A 22,156-nucleotide genomic window follows, 5' to 3' on the forward strand; every position below is an offset into this window, starting at 1 on the left:
TGTTGCCCAAGCAAAATGTTTAGGATTTGGTAATCTCTCGAATTGAATATCTCCCCGTCGTCGTCTGCTCCAGTGGCAATATGGATATATATCCATATATCTGCGCCATTGATGAAGGCGTTGACTGGAAACAGCCACCTACGAGACATCGCATAAACAAAAACTTCCACCAGGTGTCTTGCTAATAGAATGCATACGTATAATATATAATGGAATATAATGGAATACAAATGAAGCTAATGTCAGCAGGGAGGGAAAAAGAAAAGCAAAGATTGCGAGAAAAGAAATTACAATTTTATTTTATTGAACAGCTCTTTATTTATTATAAGTACTTGGCACTTCCTAATGTGGCGATCTCTGTTAGTTTTTACCATTATTAATTTTTAATCACAGACACCTTTCTTCTAAATGATTTTATATTTTTTTCTAACTTTATTTAAAAGTAAACACAAATTGACTTTACTTAAAGCTCAGAAAATTCAAATACTCAAGAACGGTTTCAAAACTGTACTCATAAGTTCCAATCCAATTATGACCAAGCCATCCGAATTCCCTGCCATTCGGAACAATTAACCTCCCCCTAATGGACTTGCATCATCTATCCTATTACAACAATTTTCCTCCATTTGGGCTAAACGTTTTCGTAAACGTCTTCGAGTATTTAATTCTGTTTTATTTCGGTCTACTTTAAGCTGCATTTGCATTAATTATGATAATTGCAACGTTTATGCTTTAATTCGTTGTGTGTGGGTCTCCTTTGTCTTTTGGATTTCGATGGTTTCTGGGTCAACGTCACATTTAGGTTAAAAATTGATTTTCGTTTATGGTTTTTACTCGCGTTTTTCGTATTTTTCCCTCCATATCTCATTCGGCTCGGCTTTATGCTTTTTATGTTGTGTCGGGCCTCGACTTCTGGCGGTCTTAAGGTGGGCGTCAAAGGTGCCAGCGAAATTGTTTAATCGATAAGACGAGCCTAGCAGGTGGCGAATGGAATGCACGAACTGCTAGACGAAGCCCATTTTCAGAGGTCTTTTTTTGGAGACAGTGGGTGTAGGAACAGTTTTTCTTTGCCGGTTCGCATTTGATGGATCGATCAATGATGGTTTGGAATTAGTTAAACGGCATTTGTCTCGGCGATATACATATATAGAATTATGCCCGGAAAATGTAATAATTGGATAAACAGTTTCGCAAAAAATCAACGTATAAATATACATTTTATTCATTCTTTTTTGTCAACTTGCTATTGCTTGACATTAAAGTTGTTCTGTTGTTGACTTTACATTCCCCTCATTTCCATATCCATTATCTTAATTTTTGCTATTCCAAATCTAATAATAATTCGTTCTTTGTTTTCCTTTACTTTCAGGTAAGCACAATAGCCAAATACAAACTACCTCAAGCACTCTTATCTTACCGATTCCACTTGGTAAGTGTTAAAACGAACCCACAAAAGTGTTTCTTGTCTGCCTTTTATCTAAGCTGAAAAATCGTCCAAAGAATTGGCCATAACGTGAATTTATGTTCCCACACACACACATACACACTCTCCCAAGCGATGCGCCTTTTTCTGGGGGCGTGGCTCTGGGAGCAGTTGCCAAGTAGAAATCCTACGCTTTCCATTACGTCATATTGGCTTTTCGTATAGTGTTTTTGCACAAGGTTGTCCAAGGCAAACGGGCGTTACATTAATTGGTAACTAGTCGAATCGAATCGAATCGGGTTCGAGTTCGAGTTCAGTTGAGGCTGCACTTGTCTTAGCCAACTACGGCTTGAATCTTTTCTTGTCTTCGCTATTTGGCCGCACAGCATTTATTATAAGTAATGAGGCGGTGGAGAGTTGAGTTAACAATTACGGCCTACGTGCGAATTACTTTTTTTCGCGATCTTCTTGTATAAAACCATTGTGAACTTTTGGCATTTAGCTATGGGTCTATTAAAGCAGTTGAGTTTTTAGATTATAAAAAGATAAAGTTTTTTCATCCATTTGTAATAAAAAAACAGCTTGAAGAGTAAAAGATTATCATAAGAAAGGCGTTAAAATTATTTGAATGTATATTTTACCTTTTTTTTGTATTTCTCAATCGATATTAATTATAGAACAAATACTTTAATAGTTGTTCTAAAAATTTCTAGAGCTGAAGGTAGCTTTCTTTTTATCTTTCTGTTTACAACTTCCTAGGTTACCAGCCAATCTTATCGTCCAACCCTTCTTAGTATTCCTCCATAACAATTCTTATGTATGTATATCTCTACCCCAAAACCAATCGTTACCATGGCAACTTACAAACCGTGCACTATAATGTGTATACAAAATAAGCTAAACACAAACAAACGGTTTCAGGGAGTGATACACGCTCAAATTTTAAGCACACAAATGCATGAATTCCAATTGCAATAGCAACTTCTTAAAAACTTTAATAATTCTCACAGTTTCCGAGCAATACTTTTGTTTGCTTTGGTACATAAATATTGACTATACTTTTGGCTAATTTTAAAAACATACACTCATCGGGTGAGTATATAAAGTTGGTACACAGCTGCGAACGCAACGTAAATAGCGCTGGTTTTAAACGTTCACCGATCTGCTAGTCTTTCGTTGATTAAAGAGTCGGTTAAACAAATGAGAAAAGTAAATAAAGATTGCAATATTACGTAGTGCGAAATATAAAGATAGGAGAATGTGTAAAGTGTAAAAGTTCTAGGTCCTTCTTGAAAAAGGAAATATAAGATTTGAAACTATATAACAGTGTTTTAAGGGTCCCATTTTAAAACAAATACCTAATATAATTCTTTGAGTAGGCTGTGCTTCCTGTTTGATTTTTGAAAAGTGAAAAGCAGGCTGTGATACCTTTAATTTCAAAAGGTGTTTCTGGATTTTATAAAGGAGGCTTAGAAATTTATTTCAACCTGCTATTATTTTAGATTCCTCGCTAGCTCAGTAATTCAGTCAGTTAAGTTTCAACTTTTCGACTGTAAGGTTCTCTTGGGAATTGATTTTATTTTCATCCTGTCTCCGCCAACTTATCCGGTAAATATTTTCACTTGTTTTCGGACAAGTCAAATTAGACGTAAACCCTAATAGATCTGGCTTTCCTACGTAAATTCTCGGCATTTGCGAAGATGTCGTTGCCGCGTGTTTATTTCGACATAGCCGCCGGAGATGAGAAAGTCGGACGGATTGTGATGGAGCTACGGTCGGATGTGGTGCCCAAAACGGCCGAGAATTTCCGGGCCCTGTGCACCGGAGAAAAGGGTTACGGCTACAAGGGCTCTCCCTTCCACCGGGTGATCCCGAATTTCATGTGCCAGGGTGGCGACTTTACCAACCAGAATGGAACCGGAGGGCGCTCCATCTATGGCAACAAGTTCCCCGACGAGAACTTCGAGCTGAAGCACTCGGGACCTGGAGTTCTTTCGATGGCCAATGCCGGGGCCAACACCAATGGATCGCAGTTCTTCATTTGCACCGAGAAAACCACCTGGTTGGATAACAAGCACGTCGTCTTTGGCAAGGTCGTTGAGGGAATGGATATCGTCCAGAAGGTGGAATCGTATGGGTCGAACAATGGAAAAACCAGCAAGAAAATCATCATCGAAGACTGTGGTGCCCTTTAAAGGGCCATTACCATTTGTTTCCTAAACACAACCACACTTGTGCTACACAATCGAATTATCTGATGCGAAGTTCAAGTTAGCGTTACTAAAATAAATGGGAGCATAACGCATTTAAAATTCATAGCAACTTGAATTCATACTTCAGGAGGGAGAATCGGAGCTCCCTTTTTATAGTTTGACGCAACGAAGAGTCGATTCGATTATTTCATGTGCTTTGTCACATCTTTAGGTAGAATTGCTCATTTTACAGAACAATTCGTTGAATCATCCTGAACCGTAAAGTCTGACTCGTCTTCCTTTGATTTTCTTTTCCATTACTTTTAATTGACTCAATTTAGTTCAAGTGATGCTCGCATATGTCGCTTTTGATTCTTTCCACTCGATTCTTTGACTGTCTCATATTACCTTTCCCTTATGCCTTTCTATCCACTTTACCCAAATGCACTTTGCAAATGTTACACTCGAAAGAAAAATTACCCCACTATTGGGTATATTCAAAGGTAGAAACAGAGAACTACACTTGATCAATTTCACCAACTAAACAATAATAAAAAAATAAATTTATCGAATATTTAATTTTTGGTCCTCTCCTAAAAAGTTTTGTCACGTTCGTCATTTTATTTTTACAAAGAATGTTCATTTTATTTCTTTGACGAAAAATAACATTTTTAATAATTTAATTACAATGCGATACACTTAAGTTAGTCGCATTACATTTTTTTATGCAATACAAATTTGTAAGGGATTTTAAGTTTTAAAAAATTTTATTGTAAAATAATTTTATTGTGTCGAAAACTTAATAATTTTTTTTTTAAATTTCTACGATGAATTTTGTAAAATTTTATTAAGCTTAAATAATTAGTTAGCTAAATATTTAAAGGAAAAAAAACATTTTTACGAATTTTTTAGTGGGTGGAAAAAAAAAATGTTTTGATTTTTAACAATGATTAAATGCGTTTTTTAAATGTTTAAATTTATATATAAATTTAGTATAAAAATTTATAACAAGTATAAAGTTTTACAACATTGCCAAATATTTTTAGTATTTAGAAACAAAATGATCTTATTTTCCGAGTGCATTGAATACAAATTTCCAACACTACTAAGTCGCATTAGTGGAATTTTGCTATTGCGTTTATTTTGCTTTTGCTGTGGGGCTCTGGTTTTTTGTTTTTCTTTTTTTCGGGCACCCAAAACAAGTCGCGGTCGCTGTCGCTGCCGACGTCGACTACGACGCCGTCGCCAGCAGAGGAGGTGCCGCCGCTTGGCGCTGCCTTTTCAGCGCTTTTCTCTCTCAGATTGCATTTAACTTTTGCCGCGTTCACAACACTAAAAAGCGGAGCAACGGTCGCTCTCTCCCAGACGCCCTCTCTCTCTCGCGCGGGTGTTTTGTTGTTGGGCAATGCAACTGCCAAGGAAAATGAAAAGGAAAATGCAGCTGCTGCTGCTCTCCTGAGGCAAAACAGCCAAAAAAAAGGTTTACAATTCAAGAAATTCAACAAAAATTACCCCAAATTATGTGTGCTATTTGTTTTTTTTTTTGCCGCTTTATCGATCGGAATCGTTTATCAGCTGTGTCAGGTGCCTTTGGCTCGTTAAACGCTTATTTAATTAAAAAAAAATCGGAAAAAATACGTTAATTACACGGCCTGTTGTTATAAACCTTAATCAAAATAAACCCCCCTTTTTTCATTTTTCATATTTCCAATTTTCATGCCCTCTGGCAAATATTGGTTGATTGATCTTAAATTGAAAAGTGCGGTTGAATAAGTCTGCCAAGTGTTTTATCAAAAATAAAAAATGAAAATCAAGTGTGGCATGAAATTGATAAATGATGAAATTAATGATAAATATTGAAAGAAATATAAAATAAAATAAATAAAATGCAGTACAAAGAAAATGTGTGATATGGGGGCTTTATAAATTGATAAAGCCTGACGCTAATTGATGAAGAAAAACGAAAGAAGATAATAAAATAAAAAAATAATTTCACAAAATGGACTAAACAAAGTTTTTGTGTACTGAATTAACTAATTAAGTGTAATGAATTATAATAACACAACACTTTTTGTGCTTGTAAAATTGTTCGCTTTAAAATGATTCGTTGATTATAAAATTTAAGAAATAAGGCAGAAAAAGGCTTACAACTTAATACATATTTAGCAAGATTTTAATTGGAATATTGGTAAAAGTAAAAGTAAAAGTTTAATGAATTGAATATTCAAAATCTAAAATAGGTAAACGTATATACAAAAAGTTTGGTTTTAATTAAAATTGAATAGTTTTTACATGTACAAGAGTGGTCCAAAAACCTAGAGAATTTGAGAACTTAAAGATAAGAATTTGGTATTAAAAAAAGAACAAAATAATACCTTTTTTTAAAACATTTTATAAGAATTTTCAGTAAGAACTTTCTTTTCCAATTTATTTTGAGAATTTCCCTCATAAAAAGGGAATTAAATACATATATCAAGAGCTGTCATCTAAAATCACGCATAGCACTTTCAAGTTCATTCAAAATACAAATGTACATACATATGTAGCTTCTTTTTACTTCGGCTTAATTTCTTCTACTAGGCATTTTCCATACCGTTAAGTTTGGTAAGAAAATGTTCTTTCATTAGCGATGGTTCGTCAATTAGTAGGCATATAAATCTAACGGCATAGTGCCCGAGGCAGAAAAAGAAGAAGACAACGAACCGGAACTGAAAAATAACATTAAAACCAATAAGCAAGAGGCCTAAGGTACATGGGCAATAACAACAAAAAGAACGGAAAAGAACCTCCGATGACATCAACAAAAAAGGGGGTGTACGAAAGAGATGGGATAACATGGGGTATGCCTTACCATTCATCCCGCATGCGTCCCGTTACTTTTGCTTTTCGGTTCGTGTCCACGCTTATTCACTTGCGCTTTTGTTCAGTAATGAGTAAAATATATATGTATGTAAAATGGGGAGGGATTTTGGGAGCGGTTGGGGTGACCACATAAAAATTCCAAATAATTATGCGCTGTCTCTGACTCAAATACCATATGTTAAGAAAAAAGAGACCGACGAGAGAATCACCCTCGGACATATGGCGAAAAACTTTTCTTCTGGGGGATCGCTCTTGTCATTGCTCTTGTTTGTTGATTATTGTTTTTACTATTTATAACGATTGCGCCTCCCCATTTTCGCTCTCCCAGCCTCTCTTTTTTCTCTCCGTCTTTAATTGCCTCAGTTTATTTTGCCCCTGAATTTCTGGTTCATTCAGTTCGCTTTTCGCGTTTCGCGTGCTTTAAACGAATTTTGTTTGCCTCCCTCAATCGTGGTTGTAATAAACATATAACACCCCATTTTAAATAGTTTCAAAAATTTAATGTATTTTTTCGAACAACTAAAAAATGTTTGTGCAAAAGTTTGGCAGCTTTAGATTATTTGTGATCCTTTAAAATTTGCTAAAAAGAATTTGGGATGACATTAGATTACATCACTAAATAAGATATTATATTCAAATATATTTTTAAAACATTTTAGGAATAAATTGGTAAATTTGGAGGGAAAATATTTGTTTTTAAATTGCCACATCAGATTCCGCAATTTCTCTTGTCTTCCAATTTCATACAATATATAGTATTCACTTGATACAGTGAACCAATAATATTCAATAATGTTGGGACAGTGGACTTTAACAGTGAGACGCAATATGAACCTTGTACATAGTATTCGGTATCCTGATCCCATTTTGCTCATACTTCACAACCTTTTTTTTACTACGCTGCACTGAAAATGCACGGCACTAAAGTAAAATTTGCATTTAATGAGCTCCTCCTCTTTCGACTCATCATGTTTTTCATCCCCCTCTTCTCTCCACCCATTGTATGCAAATCTTTGTGGAATTCAATTTTGTTGAAGAGTAGCTAATGATAATTTTCTTTTATGCTGTTTTTGATTGGCGGGCATGTGCAAGACATAAAATTGTAGAAAAATATGGAAATTTCAAAAGACCGAGCTGACAAAAAGGAAAGTTACTTTATTAACAATTTGTGTTTTAATTGATTTGGTTCAGTTGACTTAACAGAATATGAAAGCAAAAAGATTTTGGAATTTGTAAATAGCTTATATTATTATAGACATGAAAATAATGATTTTTTTTTTAAGAATTAATTGTATTTTCGTGCATCCATTATTATTCCTTATCTTCTTTGAATATTTTATTACTACAGTATATAATAAAACAATCTCATTCTAAGATTGTTAGGTAAATAAAGAATTTCTAAACAAATTCGGCGCTTTAAACTTGTCGAATCTTTATCAGTAAGGCCCTGTATTGACCTCTGCTTATATGTGTTTATGTGATTATTTAGCTTTGACAAGGGCACCTTAACTATAAGACCGTAAAAATGATTCAGTTTGCTGGATTACAAAAATAAACGCCACGTTCAGAATTCCAAGTAAAAGAAAAGCAAACTTAGCCAGGCATTGCATTTTCTGGTAATTAGAAACTTGTCGGACAGTCAAAACCTAAAGAATTAAAAACAAAGAAAACAAGGGGGAGAGGTGGAAAATAGCTGTTCTGAGAGGATATTTAAAGTTGGTAAAGAATTTGCTTTAAAGTCTGAACCAAAATAATTTAACGCTCTGTTGGTCGTAAAAAAAAATTGAGAAAGAAAAGAGGGTTGGCTTCACATAATGAATAGAGAACTAACTGTGATTTGCATATTTAAACTTTTTAATACGTAATCTATTCTCTTTTTTTTTTTGGTTTCTACGATAATGCAATATTAAATTGTGGTTTAATGGGAAATACCATTTGGGGTAGGTCAGTTTGTGGCACCAAACATCTGTTGTTTGTCGCGGCTTCCGTCTCTTTCCTTTCTCTATCCCTCCTTGTCTTTTCCCTTCGGGCTGAGAAATGAGGTTAGCATGTTGTTTCAGTTTCACCTTTTAGTTCTTTGTCTTAGCGTGGGCGGTCGTCCAAAAGGTTTATTGCCACGTAAAATGCAACAACAGAAGAAATAATTGCAAATGCAAACTGCAACACCAGGCAAAGAAAACGAGGTTAGCTGGGTAATTGGCACGAATTTGTTGCCAAGCTGAAATATTGGAAGTTTTCTAGGTGTTTAGGGGAATAAAGGGCCGAAACTGCCCTCTAAAATCTATATTTGAATACATAAATTATGATTAGTGTTCGTTGTTAAACTGTATAATTTCCCAAGGTTTCTGTTTTTTAAGTGGTACTGTGTTGCAACACCATATAAAGAACCCTGCCGTTTGAATTATATAACAATTTTGTTGAGTGGTTAAAACCGGAAAATCAATCATTTTTTTAAAATTCTAACTCTCTCTTTAAACTAAGACTTGCTACCTCAGCTTTAAAATCCAAATAATTTGAGCTATTTATGCTAAACAAGTCAATCTTTATGGCCCCACATAAATGCTTTATCTGGGAACTCATAAATGGGAATTCCCATTCTAGCGCGTGTGCATCTATTATAAGATCCCCCATAATACTCAGATATTTCATCTCAACCCCAAACATTCTTTCCGTTCGGATTTCAAGCGTTATGCGATGAAAGATGCACCATAAAACGTGCTAGTCCATAAAAATCCAAAAATGTAGCAGTTGAAAATAGCAAATGGTATTGTAGTTGTTGTTTCACTTACTTTCAATTTTCATCATATTTTCTAGCGAAACGAAACAAGTTGACGACAGGGTTTGCTGTTGTTATATTGAGTTGTTTACTAGACAAGTTTGTTGGTGAAAGTTGTTGTTGGTTATGTTGTTGGGCATGGTAATGCAGTTGTTGCTGCGTTTGCCATGGTCCATTGACAAAATTGTCCATAGATCAATAAGTCTGACGGTCAAGTTGGTTGCACTTCTGTTTTCAGTCAGTAAAGGATTTGTGGTTGTGGTTTTAAAAGATTTACAGACTTTTTTCGGATGGAAAAACCAGAAATATTTCTGAAGATGTACAAAATGAGTAAATACCTATAAAATTATGTAGAAATGGGCTTATATTTTATAATAAAAACTGATGACATGTCCAATTTAATTGATATGAACAATGTTAAAGAAAAATGTATTAATATAAACGATTTGTTTTTTAACCTATCAGCCTCGTTTTACTTTATTCTATAACTGTATTTAGCTTTTCTCTTATTGAAAATAATGTTCTCATCTTTTAGCTGGGAAAAAAGTAAAACAAATAAATTCTAATTTATTATGACAAGCCACTTAAACCCATTTGACATGGGCAAATGTGCAAAATGTTGTTTTGTGCTCTTTTTCTTATTTTCATCTTAATTTGTATAATTCCCGTTTCTTCTGAATCACACAATTTATTATAAACAATTTAGCAAAAGACGAAAAACTCAAATTCATGACACATTTTCCGCTGCCGTTTCTAACGAAGGATTGAATCAGCAATGAGAAGAAAGAGCAATGAAGAGCGAAGACCTCTACGACTAGATTATGCAATTCTTTCAGTTACGGCAGAAGAATTGCATGCACCAACAGTTTTTCCTCTTCTGAGGCGCTTTTTTCCATTGCTTGGTTTTATCTACACGAAGTTCATCAATTCAACTAGGAAATTAAACTTAGCCAGAAGCCCAGAAGAAACCAAACTCAGTCGTGTAGAAAGAATGAGACTGGGGATGGGAGAGAGAGTAGACTGTACAGTGGAGCGGAGAAGGGGGGAGAGTGTATTCGTCGGTTCTTTTGTTTTGTTTGACTTTTTGCAAGCGCACATTTCCTGCATGAAATACAGAAAAATTCCTTATGGGTTTCCACCATTCTCCAGCTTTGTTTCCAGTAAAGTTCTTGATCTGCTTTTTGCATCTCTCCTCTCTGTTTGGACCCCATCCATATCCAATTCCCAATCCCAAACAATTACCTTTCAATTTGTTAAGAATTGTGCTAAAGGCCATCGCGATACAAAAGAAGAAATCATTTGCTAAGCTCCTATTTATTTTTTTTTTCTGCTATTATTTTTCTGCATAATTCATTTAACTGCTTGCGGGAATGAAAATTCTTTTGTTTACTTGGTGAACTCTGCTAGCAGTTCAAGAAACTCATTTTTGGAGAAAAAGAAAGAAGTTCGTGGGGGACAATCTTTCACAAAGATCTGCAGAAGAATTGCTCTGCTAATATTTATGCAAGAGCAATTTCTTTATGAGACTGCTACTATGGGAACTACAAATTTGTTGAAGGCAGCTTACGAAGAGTTGTGATCCCTGTACACATTGAATTGTTTTGTGGTTACAAAAAAAGAGAACAAATAATTGATATAGAGGAAATCAAGGCTGCAAAAATATAAATAAATTGTTGATAATTTCATATGAAAATGTACAATAATAATTGAAAGCCACAAACGATATTAGGGATATTGCATCAGTTAGTATATATAACAAAATGATGTTTATAATAACATAATTACTTATTTATAATCGATAAAAAAGTGAATAAAATAATACAAATTGGAAATAAATGATATTCACAAGAAAAACCAAAATCTGCAATGGTATTCTGGATATTACAATAATTAATAAAACAAAATAAAGTTTATAAAAATATATATAAATATTTACTATTTATATGCTAATTTAGAATCGGTAAAAAAGTGAACAAAATAATACAAATTTGAAATATATAGTATATAAAATACCCAATAAAAACATAAATTTACACGATATTGTGTATAATGCAACAATTTGTGTATAATAATTTATTTTATTTAGCCAGATCCAAGCCTAACCATGAACAGAAAAGTGCCTTAAAAATGATTGAAGAGAATAAAACATAGCAACAAAAAAATATCTGAATTATGTGCCTACAAAACTAAGACAAAAAGTCTTCCCACTCAAATAAAAATCTCTAAACTAAATAAAACTTCAAAGTGCGAAAACAAAACCAAACCGCCCCCAACCAGTGCCACGCCCCAGTAAAACCATTTAGCCAAATAAGAAAAACGTACCCAAGAATACAATAAAAAGTAAATCATGAGTAGTCAACCTGCCAGCCAGCCCGATAGCATCGATCTTGCCTATGATATGTGGGCGGGCCAATTCGAATTCGTAGGACCCACAAATCAGCAAAGCAACAAGAACAACAACAACAACCTGAACAACAGCAAGTGTAAGATTGGAGCGCAACAAAATCGGAAACTATCTACGGATAGTCTGGAGGACCTGAATCTGAGCTTTAACACAAGTGCAACGCAGAATCCGCTGAGCAATACCTACAGTTTGGGAGTCACCGGCGGTGCTGGGAGCGACTACTGTGGTTTTGGAAAGCACCCGCCAATACTCATCGATCAAGAGACATTTCTTAGCCTAAATCCAGCGGACTTTGAGGACATTGTGCCATCCAATTCGGAACCCAACTCGCTGGTCTTCATCGAAAATAAGCTGGAGCCGAACAACAACAGCATCGAGCCGAACAACAATAATCATATCCACAATAATAACAACAATAAGATTTACAATTTGGAGAATTTGACGAGTAAATTCAATAACAAAACCAACAATACAAACACGAACGGTTTCAAATTGGAGAACCTGAAGAATTTTAAGAACAAACTACTCTGTGATTTCGAGGATACCAACGGCGGGGGAGGAGGTGGGAGCGGCAGCGGAGGATCAGGACCTGTTGGCATGATGAATGGGGCCCTCAGTGCCGAGATCTGCGATAATCTCAACGAGCAAGTAAGCAGTTTTCACTAATTCCCCCAATTCCGGGGGTAGTTTTATCCAAAGTTCAGGGTTCATTTGGGACGCCCCCCTTTTTTAGTTCGCATGTCACGACATCTGAGTAATATATAGTATACGGCCTGTCAATATTGTCCAGTCCATTCACTATAAATAAGCAGCAATTGAATGCAATTTGCTTTAGTCTAACTTTGAATTGCCTTAGTTCAACTGTTTTGTTCAGTTCGGTGCTGGGAAATTTCATTCTGAATTGACATTTTAATCAATTGCTACTGCAAGGCTTAGTAAAACAATATGCTGGAAACCAACGAAGTGAGTTTAAGTTAAGTGGTGGGAAATTCTATCGAAGGTATGGGTCAAATGTAGAAAAAATTACATTAAATTACCTTAAATTACCTTAATTAAACAAAAAACTGTAGAGCAAAAAATGATCAAAAAGTTGGGAAAAAATGAAATAAATAAATCTTTTATAGATTTAAAGAATGCCAAGAAATACTAATAAAAGAGCTCTTGGTATAAAATTAAAAAATCATTTAGTTTTTGTATTGAAAACAATTAATTTGGCTTAACTTGTTTTGACCATATGCTTGCACCTTTTAGAAAATTAATTGGTTTCGCAAACGTTGTTTACGATTTCCTTGACTTATTTACCTTTCTCAACGTCAAAACTGGGCCAAAAATAAAATTTCAAAGTCGAAGAACTTGTTGTATATGCCATATAATTTGCCAGACATCTGCTAACTATAAACAAAAATATACTGTAGTTTTCGTCAAATGAGATCATCGGCCACAAATCATCAGTGAGAAAAGAAAGGAAAATCTAAACATACATTTTGAGAAATTAGTTGACGAAGCCAAATTTAATGATACAAAAAACTGTAACAAAATTGATGATTAGACGTGAAGTTAAAATGTGACAACGAAAGTAAAAGAAGCGAGCTCATGTGGATAGAAAGAAAAGTAAGAAAAGCCCTTTGGACGTGATTTTCTAATGCTATTGCCCTAGTTTCAGGGCAGTGAAGGAAAAGAATCTTCTATAAGCTAGTGATGCAATTCCATCATTTTATACCACCAATTATAAAGATTATTTTATTGCTACAAATGGGACTCCAAAGATTCCGCTGCGTTGGAGGCCAGTTTCTTGCTTCTGTAAAGCGATAAGCCTCCAACGGATGCTAGATTTGTTTACTATACTGGATCTACATAAACTAGTGGGGAAACTCCTATGATAAATGAATCAATTGTAGGGCATTGTATCGCCGGAGGAGGAAGCTGCGAGTGTGTGTTGCAAGTCAAGATATTCGTTTTGGGGTCAAAGCTAATGCCGATTATATTGTCAGAGTGCTTCCAGTTTTTCCAATTGTTTTTCATTTCGTGATTTACGAGCTGTTAATGTGTAAACTAAAGCAAGGAAAACTATTTGGTCTAGAGAGCTGTAATACAATTTTGGTTCCTTCGGTGTCTAAAAAATTATCTCTTTCTAAGGCTAAGAACAAAAGAAGCTTACAAATTTAACAAGTTTTTAATGCGATTAATGTAAATAATCTAACATTTATTTCGGTTTTATTTTAATCGCTTAGAGTTATCTCATTAAAAAGGATTTTAGTACTTCAAATTTCTCCACGATATTTATAGCAAAGCAAACCAACTAGCGTTAAACCTTTTCACATTATTACACATTTGACTTGTTCAAATTGCACCTTTCTTTCGGATACTTCAACGAATGACAAAGAGAACATTTCTAGTTTTCTTCCCCCAAAATTTGTTCCATTTTGGGGCAACCTTCACGGGAGCCACAACATCTGTTGTTTGTTTCTGCACTTGCTGTCAGAAAATTCCCATCATTTAGTCGCACTTGCCTTACCATCAACTTGTCAAAATGAGACTGAAAAATCAAAGGCCCTCAAAGAGGCCGAAGTTATTAATGACCCCAAGAACACCGTTTCCAGACAGAAGAAAGAGGAAAAGTGACGAGCCGAAGAAAAGCGCATTTAAAGAAACCGTAGCCCAACCACTTTTTTTATACCCAGTACAATATTGGGTATTTTAAGTTCCGATGTTGTATCTAAAATTAAAAAAATAAGTCATTAATTTTAAATATATATTTATCAGCAGATTAATTTAGACATGTTCGTTGAATATATGATCTTTCAGCAGATAAACTTAAATTTACTTACTATCTAAAATATAAAGATTTAAAAAAAATTTCTTGGAAACTAATCAGCTACCAAGATTATTTAGATAAATAAAAACACATAAATTTTAGTTTCACTGTATCCATTAATAAAATCTAGAGCACCAAAAAGGATGCATTAATTTTTAAGATCTGATGGCAGGGAATTAGTAGTCGACTAAAGCAAATCTTACTTGTGTGTATATATGTACAACTCCTCGTCACTTGTTACTCAATTTGTCTTACACTTTTATTGTTTTCTCTTTATGCCCTCAGCAACATTTTATTTTTTATTATTTTTCCTGTTGTTGTTGATGTTGTTGTTGTTTATGTTCTGACCAAGCTGTCTCTGAATGAGACGCGACTTCTGTTTTTCTGCTATTTTTTTTGCTTCTTGGTCTTTCCGTATTTTTTCGGAAGAATTCGGTAGACATTTAATTTAAATTCTAGTTTCTATATAATATGCTTAGTTTTTTTGACATGGTTCATTGTACACATACCGAGCCCCTAATTGAGACCCCCGCCATATCGTACTTTTTCGGTTGACTCAGCAAGCTTATTCTTCTCTCAGAACATTTCTCACTCTCTGAATATTTCTCCATTTCTATTTTGTTTGTTTTTGTGGGGCCCTAGGCCCATTTTTCAGTACTCGCCGTGCCGCCTTTGCTGTCGATTGTGTTTTCGTGTATCCATCGGTTTTCAGTGCTGCCATCTCTATTCAATATATAGTATCATACTCTCTGTAAATCTAAAACGACAAACTGCGAATTGTCACCAGCAAATTGCATTTAATTAAGCCTAATTGAACCCTATGCCGCACAGTTTGACAGCGATTGGGCGCCGACCCCAAATAAAAGCCGCTTGTAACCGCTAATTGAACTTCTCAATTGACATTTCTGAATGTTTTCGGTGCCGAGCGTTGGGGGTGGTGCAATCCGGGGAAAGTGACGGAATTAAATTAGTAGAAATCCCGCTTCGATTCTCATATAAGTTGTGCCCAAAGTAGTCGCACATTAAAGTATGGGGTAGAAAATCACTCTCATTTCGAATTGCCAATGGCAATTGGTAAACTTCTCTAGTTCATAACAGTAAATTATGAATATTTTCTTTCCTCTTTATTAACAAATTAATATTGGGCTATCTTTTAAATTAATTTAATGTATTAAAACTATTTATTTGGTTTTTACTAACCAAACCAAAAGTCACCCTGTTTTCTTATCAAAGCTCACTGGCATCCTGTACTGCAGTCATCTTGCACATTTCTTATCACCTTAAGCAGTCTTCTGTTTTTGTATTCCCTACATGTTTTTAAATGCGCGGGCGGATCATGAGTAATTGTGCAAAAAGCCGCAGCTAGCAAATCTGTGGTGGCGAAAACAGATTTTTCCACATGCCAGCAAATCGTTGGCCAAAACTTGAATGCAAAACTCTAACAGTGTGTGTGCACGAGTCTTTTTTCGCCTTCTGCTGATGTAGCTACATATGGGGCGTATGCTTAATATTTATGAGATTCATATGGGCAAGGCATGCCAATAACACTGGGCAACCAAAGTGATATGGCAGATGTGTAGGAAAAGCATTTAAAGTGCTTCTCAAATGAAAAGTTTTTTCGCAAAGTTCAATATTGAGGCACAAGTTTCGTTATCAACATATTTTTGCTTGTGTTGACTTGTGTAATTAACAGCATTTGCAGTGAGTTGTCGTTGTCGCATTGAGAAAATATAAACGAAGTGTCGGCAGTCTGCTTCGACCATCAAATGAGCAAAGACTACGCGACGATGCAGAAATAATTTGAATTTTTATTCAGTCTTCGAGAAATGAGCATTTCTGAATAATGTGAAAAAGATATACACACAGATATAGATACAATTGCACACTATATAGATATAGGCAAATGTATGTGAAATATCCCATGGCTGATGTGCAGTTGGTGAACGATCTGCTCCTCGATCTGCGGCACATGAAAAACGATTGTGTTAGTCGAGACATGAACAGTTCATATTCGAATATAGACTTACCAGTTTTCTCTGTCCATTTACTTACAGCTGGAACTGCTGCAGCGCAAGGTGGACGATCTATCGGATACGCAGAATATAGCTGAAGATCGGACAACCCGTACCAAGACCGAATATGCGGTGCTCCAGGCGCGATATCACATGCTCGAAGAGCAGTACCGAGAGGTTAGTATGTGAAAAAAGGAGTAAATTCAATTTTCTAATTAATTAAGTTTATTCGAAGTTTTAAATTGGTATCACCAAGAGATTTGCATATACTTAATGTTTTCCTTTTCCCTTCCAGTCGGAGCTGCGTGCAGAGGAGCGATTGGCCGAGGAGCAGAAGCGGCACCGCGAGATCCTGGCCCGCGTGGAGCGCGAAGCCTCGCTGCAGAACGAGAACTGCCAGATGAAGATCCGGGCCACCGAGATCGAGGCGTCGACGCTGCGGGAGGAGGCTGCTCGACTGCGTGTCCTGTGCGACAAGCAGGCCAACGACCTGCACCGCACCGAGGAGCAGTTGGAGCTGGCCCGCGACCAGATCGGCGTCCTGCAACAGGAGCACGAAGAGCAGGCGCAGGCGCTGCGCCGCCACGAGCAGGAGAAGAAGACCGCCGAGGACCTGATGATGGACCTAGGCCGCGAACTGCAGCGCGCCCGCGAGGAGAGTGGCGCCCGGGCGATGCCAACCACGTCGCCGGAGAGCATAAGACTGGAGGAGCTGCACCAGGAGCTCGAGGAGATGCGCCAGAAGAATCGATGTGAGTGGCGTGGATTAACTGAGGGTTAATGATCAGTTCAGGATGTTTATAGGATTTTTGTTAAACACCAAAAAATTGTTTTTACAAGTTCTTTGGTCCTTTTGGTTTTAATTAAACATGATTGAGTATAATTAAACTCTCTATTTTTCTCCTTTAGCACTCGAAGAGCAGAACGAGGAACTGCAGGCCACGATGCTGACTAACCAGGCCACCATGCTGACGAATGGCGTGGAACAGGGTCGCCATCTGCTGAACGGAACCCTTAACAGTCTGGCCCAGGAGCTGGAGGAGATGTCACAAGCCCAGGTGTGTAGTTTGAGCTTACCTGTACCGTCGCCTGCTTTCGCTTTTAGTGTAGTCCAATCCGTCATCCCCACACCCACTATTACACAGTTTAGAAGCCAAATCCAAAAGCACACGCACAGTCACCGCAAAAGAAAAACTGATGAAATGCTATAAAAACCTATTGACCGTACCGTACTGCCCTGCGTTTACTTTAAAATATATATTTTATCTGCCCACATGTGTATTTAAATTGACATTTATTGTATTACAGGATTCTGTGGATTCAGCCACATTAGCATCCTTAAGTCAGGTAATGCTTCAATCACGCAAAAGCCACAAACAAAAACGAAAAATTAATAAAACACGGTTTTGGAGCCATTGTGCACGCATTGCAGTTTGACTTAAACTAAAATTGACCTAAAATTAATGTTGGTTCGTGGTATTCTAACTTATCAAACTCATCAAGGACATATTTTCACATTGTCTAACATTCATTCGTGTATATAAAAACTCAAAAAACTGTATATTTTCCGTGTTTATATTTTTCCTTAAGCTTGACCTAAATACTAATGAAAACCTATGTCTTACAGCTGCAACAGGCCTTCCAGGAAAAAGAGGACGAAAATGTCCGGCTTAAGCACTACATTGATACCATCCTACTCAACATCGTAGAGAACTATCCTCAGTTGCTGGAGGTCAAGCCCATGGAGCGGAAGTAAAGCAGCCAACTGGAAAAACAAACCAACAAATCCCTAGGCATTCTGGAGAGCGCCACAACCACCTAACATTAACTAAAATGAATAAACTAACTAACCATACTTTATGTTAACTTTTTAAGCTACACTCTATACATGTATTTATGCGTAACTTAAGTCATAATTTATTTTATAACAATTTAATGTAGTTTTTTAAACAAAAACAACACAGAAAGAGAACACAAAGATTGCATGTCAAAATGATGAAAAAAGTCCTTAATTCGATTAGATAATGTTTTGTATAAAGAGAGTTTAAAATTGTGTAAATGTTTATTTTTCGTTGTTTCTAGTTTGAGTTTTGTATAGTGCGTGTTGTTGATCCCTAAAGATATTACTTATAAATATTGTTAGATCTTAATACTAAACTCGTTTAATCTATAATGAAATGGAGCCCAATTTATTGATCCAATGAAAAAATGAGTATTGCAAATGTGTATAGCATTAAATGAGGAACTTTTATGGAGTGTTAATGTTTCAATTTCCAATTTTGTTAAGGCAGCTAAGAAGGTTTTTGCTAGCACAAATTTCACATTTTACACTTTCCATTTATTTTGTATTCAAATATTATTTTACAATTTCTCTACTCTTTCTATTTTAAATTTGTACTCTCAGAAATATCTTTCTTAGTTTGCCTCTGAAGTAGTTACAAGAATCTATAAAAAATTTGCGTTTATGGTATGGACAATCCCAGGATACGAAGGCAAAGTTTTAGTTTGAAGTGGATCTAAATGAAAGCAATTATCACTAGTAAGAGTTATTCAATTGATAACTTATATCGTAACCCTCAAACATATGTCAATGTATAGCACAGTTAAAACTAAACTTACTCTGCATATATAACCCAACATTAAATGGACGTAATGTGCAAACATTTAGGGATGGCACATGAAAAGGTCTCACCCAGGAACTCCAAGCGAAAGCGATCCCTAATAGCCTAAGCAACAGAACAACTCAAGCGGTCAACCCTAATTTAGGTATGATAATATCCAAGCAACAGAAGAATCGAGATGAAATCTTTAATCAAAATTTGATTGCCTTAAACGGAAGTTTTTAAAGTGTTTTAAGGCCTAGATAACTCTAACAAAAAAGTCCGTAACGTTTAATGACATACTAAATAATATGGAGTTTTAAATGTAATTTACAAGATGCAAGTCGCAGAACTTATATCAAAATAAAAAGAGGAATATTTTATAAACAAAGACACCGCCTTTTTGCCTGGCCCTAAAACCAAAGCGATGCTAATTGGCGATACCCGTTCAAAAACAATGCACATAAATGTTTAATTTATTAAGGAAGCTCGACGTGGAGAACAGGTTCCCAGGGAAGATTGCGTAAGATATTTTTGATATTGTACGCCTTATATAAGCCCGGTTATGGAGCAGTCAAGGACAGAGAAGACATTGGAGTTGAACTTTCAAGATGTTTAAGCAGTGTTATCCTTTGGCCGCAGGTGTGCAGCTGAATATCCCTAATTGATTGGAACAGGAATAAGTTTATCTTTTGTATTTTTCAGTGCTGCTGTGTTTTGTCTTCGCCACAGCGCAGGTTGCGCCAAATGCAGAAATCGGTCGGATTACGATCCAAGTGCCGTTGCTGTCCAATGGGAAGCCCGTGATCCTGACCAATCAGGATAAAGAGGAAATCGCCACCGTGGAGGAGATTAGGCCAGGAAAGGTTCATGTTGTTCAGGAGGTATTGGTGCCACCAACGGTAAAGGCGGAGAACAAGATTAGGATTGCAAGATCAGTTTCGAATTCGGGAGGGTACAATCATGACGTGACCAATCCCGGAATTCCGAACCATGGAATTCCCAATCCTGGCATTCCAAATCATGGAATTCCCAATCGCGGTATCCCTACTGATGGCATACCCAATCCTGGAATTCCTAACCATGGTATTCCGAATCCTGGCATTCCAAATCATGGGATTCCGAATCGCGGTATTCCTAATGATGGCATACCCAATCCCGGTATTCCTAACCATGGTATTCCGAATCCAGGCATTCCCAATCACGGGATTCCGAATCGCGGTATCCCTAATGATGGCATACCTAATACTGGAATTCCTAATCATGGAATTCCCAATCCTGGCATTCCCAATCACGGGATTCCGAATCGCGGTATTCCTAATGATGGCATACCCAATCCTGGCATTCCGAACCATGGAATTCCCAACCCTGGCGTTCCGAACCACGGAATCCCCAATCCTGGTATTCCCAATCCCGACGCATCCGAACTTATGCCGGTTGTTGTGATGCCACCAAGTCGAACCACCACCTCACCCTTATCCACATCCATGCCCAAACGAGTGCCAACCAGGAATTGCTTCCACCTTCTGATGGGAGGCACTACCACCATGTCCCCAACGGATATGATGACAATGACACCGCCACCGATGGAGAACTGCGATCTCTTGTGCACCAAGGCCGAGTACTTGCCCATTTGTGCCCACAATGGAATCTGCGTCCACGAGTTCCCCAATCAATGCGTGATGGACACATTCAACTGCAAGCATCGGGACCTAGCCTTCCGTGCAGTGGACCAGGATGTCTGCCGGCTTGGAGTTTGTATGAGTAAATGCAAGGAGGAGGATCTGAAACTTTAAGATAGCAAGCATTAAGAGTATTAATCATATAAATCATAATAAAAAATTACAATATATTTTAAATGAAAATTACTTTGTATTATTTTATAAACCTAAAAGGCCACTTAAAAATATCATAAACTGATATATATATCGACAATAATTCGCTTTCTTAGCTTGTCAGAATTTTACCTTTTACACTTCATTTTTATAAATAGTAACTTATATATTAATAAATAGCTTGTAAGAAGCTAAATTGGGTTATAGGACTTATTAAAAATTTGTTCTCAAATTTAATTAAAAAATGATATTAATGAAATGTACAAGAACTTTTTTGAAGTTTTTATTATTAATGGTTTCAAGTCAGTAAACAATTTGAATCATAAGTTCTAAAATTTGGCAGAATCTCGTTTTGGTTTTTTTGTTTTTTCACGAAATATTTTCTGTTGGGTACAAAATAGACTTATGCATCAACTTCACAACCTCTTTTTCTTGGATTAGAACTACAACATAAAGTGAAAAATATTTTATCTTGTTCAATTTAGTTTTATTGAATATTAAATCTACAACCTTTCAACCGGAAACTGTTTTACAAGCCAAACTCCCTGAGATCTGACTCCAGGCAAAGGGGCTCCCAATCTTGCACGCATCGATGGTCGTCCACGGTCTGGAACATTTTCTGGGGATTGCGGCAGTTGTAAGCGGCCATGGCGCAACGGCTCTCAAACTTCAGAAGGCATTGCCCATTGGTGGCACAAACGGAAGGGTCTTTTTCACCACAATAATAGTCGCATTTATCCTCGGCTTGGTCCGCGTAAACCCTTTTGCCATGCTGATCAATGCTCAGACTGTTGCTGTTTGCCATGGGCATTACTTTGGCAGCAGAATAAGCAATTAGAGCTGAAAAAATATTAATCTCTTAATAAATTAATTATGTTTTTGCTTAAAAAACACGAACCCAGAAAGAATAGCACCAGGAGCTTCATTGTTGGTTTGTGATGGGCTTTCGGTTGAAACTGATGACGTTTATTTTTGTTGCATTTACCTTGCTGTGTTCGCAGCAACTGTTAAACTGTTGATTTTGCCACCAACTGGCCACATTTTATATACTCATACAAAACGGATTTCTGCTGATAAAGGCTTTTGGTTTCTGCTGCCGATGCTGCGGTCTGTTCTTCCTGATTCACTGCATAATCCTTTATTTTAACACCTGCCAGAGATATTAAATTGCATCATCATCAGCGGCATCAACAGCTTTGTCTGTCATTTTTATCCCGGCCTGCCTTGTAATTAAACG

At 36.4% G+C, this 22,156-nt stretch overlaps 4 protein-coding genes across 19 annotated transcripts in view; 3 read left to right on the plus strand and 1 right to left on the minus strand.

Moving 5' to 3' along the window:
* Nucleotides 1-19,475, plus strand: part of LOC108041035 (rab11 family-interacting protein 4B) — a 48,193-nt gene extending 28,718 nt beyond the window's left edge. For 5 of the 15 annotated variants that reach the window (XM_044459329.1, XM_044459331.1, XM_044459337.1 and 2 more), the window contains 6 exons: nucleotides 1,370-1,429; nucleotides 16,527-16,661; nucleotides 16,780-17,236; nucleotides 17,394-17,542; nucleotides 17,793-17,831; nucleotides 18,112-19,475. In XM_044459329.1, coding sequence (XP_044315264.1) covers nucleotides 1,370-1,429; nucleotides 16,527-16,661; nucleotides 16,780-17,236; nucleotides 17,394-17,542; nucleotides 17,793-17,831; nucleotides 18,112-18,240 — 969 coding nt within the window. In that variant the 3' untranslated portion in view covers nucleotides 18,241-19,475. Of the gene's footprint in view, nucleotides 1-1,369; nucleotides 1,430-11,339; nucleotides 12,306-12,587; nucleotides 12,621-15,153; nucleotides 15,224-15,619; nucleotides 16,457-16,526; nucleotides 16,662-16,779; nucleotides 17,237-17,393; nucleotides 17,543-17,792; nucleotides 17,832-18,111 lie in introns of those variants that run through there. The other 10 variants (XM_044459333.1, XM_044459336.1, XM_044459335.1 and 7 more) reach the window with 8 other exon arrangements.
* LOC108038929 (peptidyl-prolyl cis-trans isomerase) lies at nucleotides 2,934-3,735 on the plus strand. Of its 2 annotated transcripts, none has more exons than XM_044459343.1 (2): nucleotides 2,934-3,031; nucleotides 3,086-3,735. In XM_044459343.1, the coding sequence occupies exon 2, from the start codon at nucleotides 3,124-3,126 to the stop codon at nucleotides 3,616-3,618; it is 495 nt and encodes a 164-aa protein (XP_044315278.1). In that variant the 5' UTR covers nucleotides 2,934-3,031; nucleotides 3,086-3,123; the 3' UTR covers nucleotides 3,619-3,735. The 2 variants fall into 2 exon arrangements, with proteins under 2 accessions (XP_044315278.1, XP_044315277.1); XM_044459342.1 differs by having other exon boundaries at nucleotides 2,938-3,031; nucleotides 3,124-3,735.
* Nucleotides 19,476-19,577: 102 nt separating the features above from the next.
* Nucleotides 19,578-20,969, plus strand: LOC108041034 (hyphal wall protein 1). Its single transcript, XM_017118801.2, has 2 exons — nucleotides 19,578-19,726; nucleotides 19,790-20,969. The coding sequence occupies exons 1-2, from the start codon at nucleotides 19,696-19,698 to the stop codon at nucleotides 20,878-20,880; spliced, it is 1,122 nt and encodes a 373-aa protein (XP_016974290.2). The 5' UTR covers nucleotides 19,578-19,695; the 3' UTR covers nucleotides 20,881-20,969.
* Nucleotides 20,970-21,448: 479 nt separating this feature from the next.
* LOC108041033 lies at nucleotides 21,449-21,845 on the minus strand. Its single transcript, XM_017118800.2, has 2 exons — nucleotides 21,818-21,845; nucleotides 21,449-21,759 (listed from the first exon to the last, which is right to left on the minus strand). The coding sequence occupies exons 1-2, from the start codon at nucleotides 21,843-21,845 to the stop codon at nucleotides 21,449-21,451; spliced, it is 339 nt and encodes a 112-aa protein (XP_016974289.2).
* Between the last annotated feature and the right edge of the window lie 311 nt (nucleotides 21,846-22,156).

The sequence above is a fragment of the Drosophila rhopaloa genome, unplaced genomic scaffold (genome assembly GCF_018152115.1).
Source record: "Drosophila rhopaloa isolate 14029-0021.01 unplaced genomic scaffold, ASM1815211v1 contig_191, whole genome shotgun sequence".
Classification (NCBI taxonomy): domain Eukaryota; kingdom Metazoa; phylum Arthropoda; class Insecta; order Diptera; family Drosophilidae; genus Drosophila; species Drosophila rhopaloa.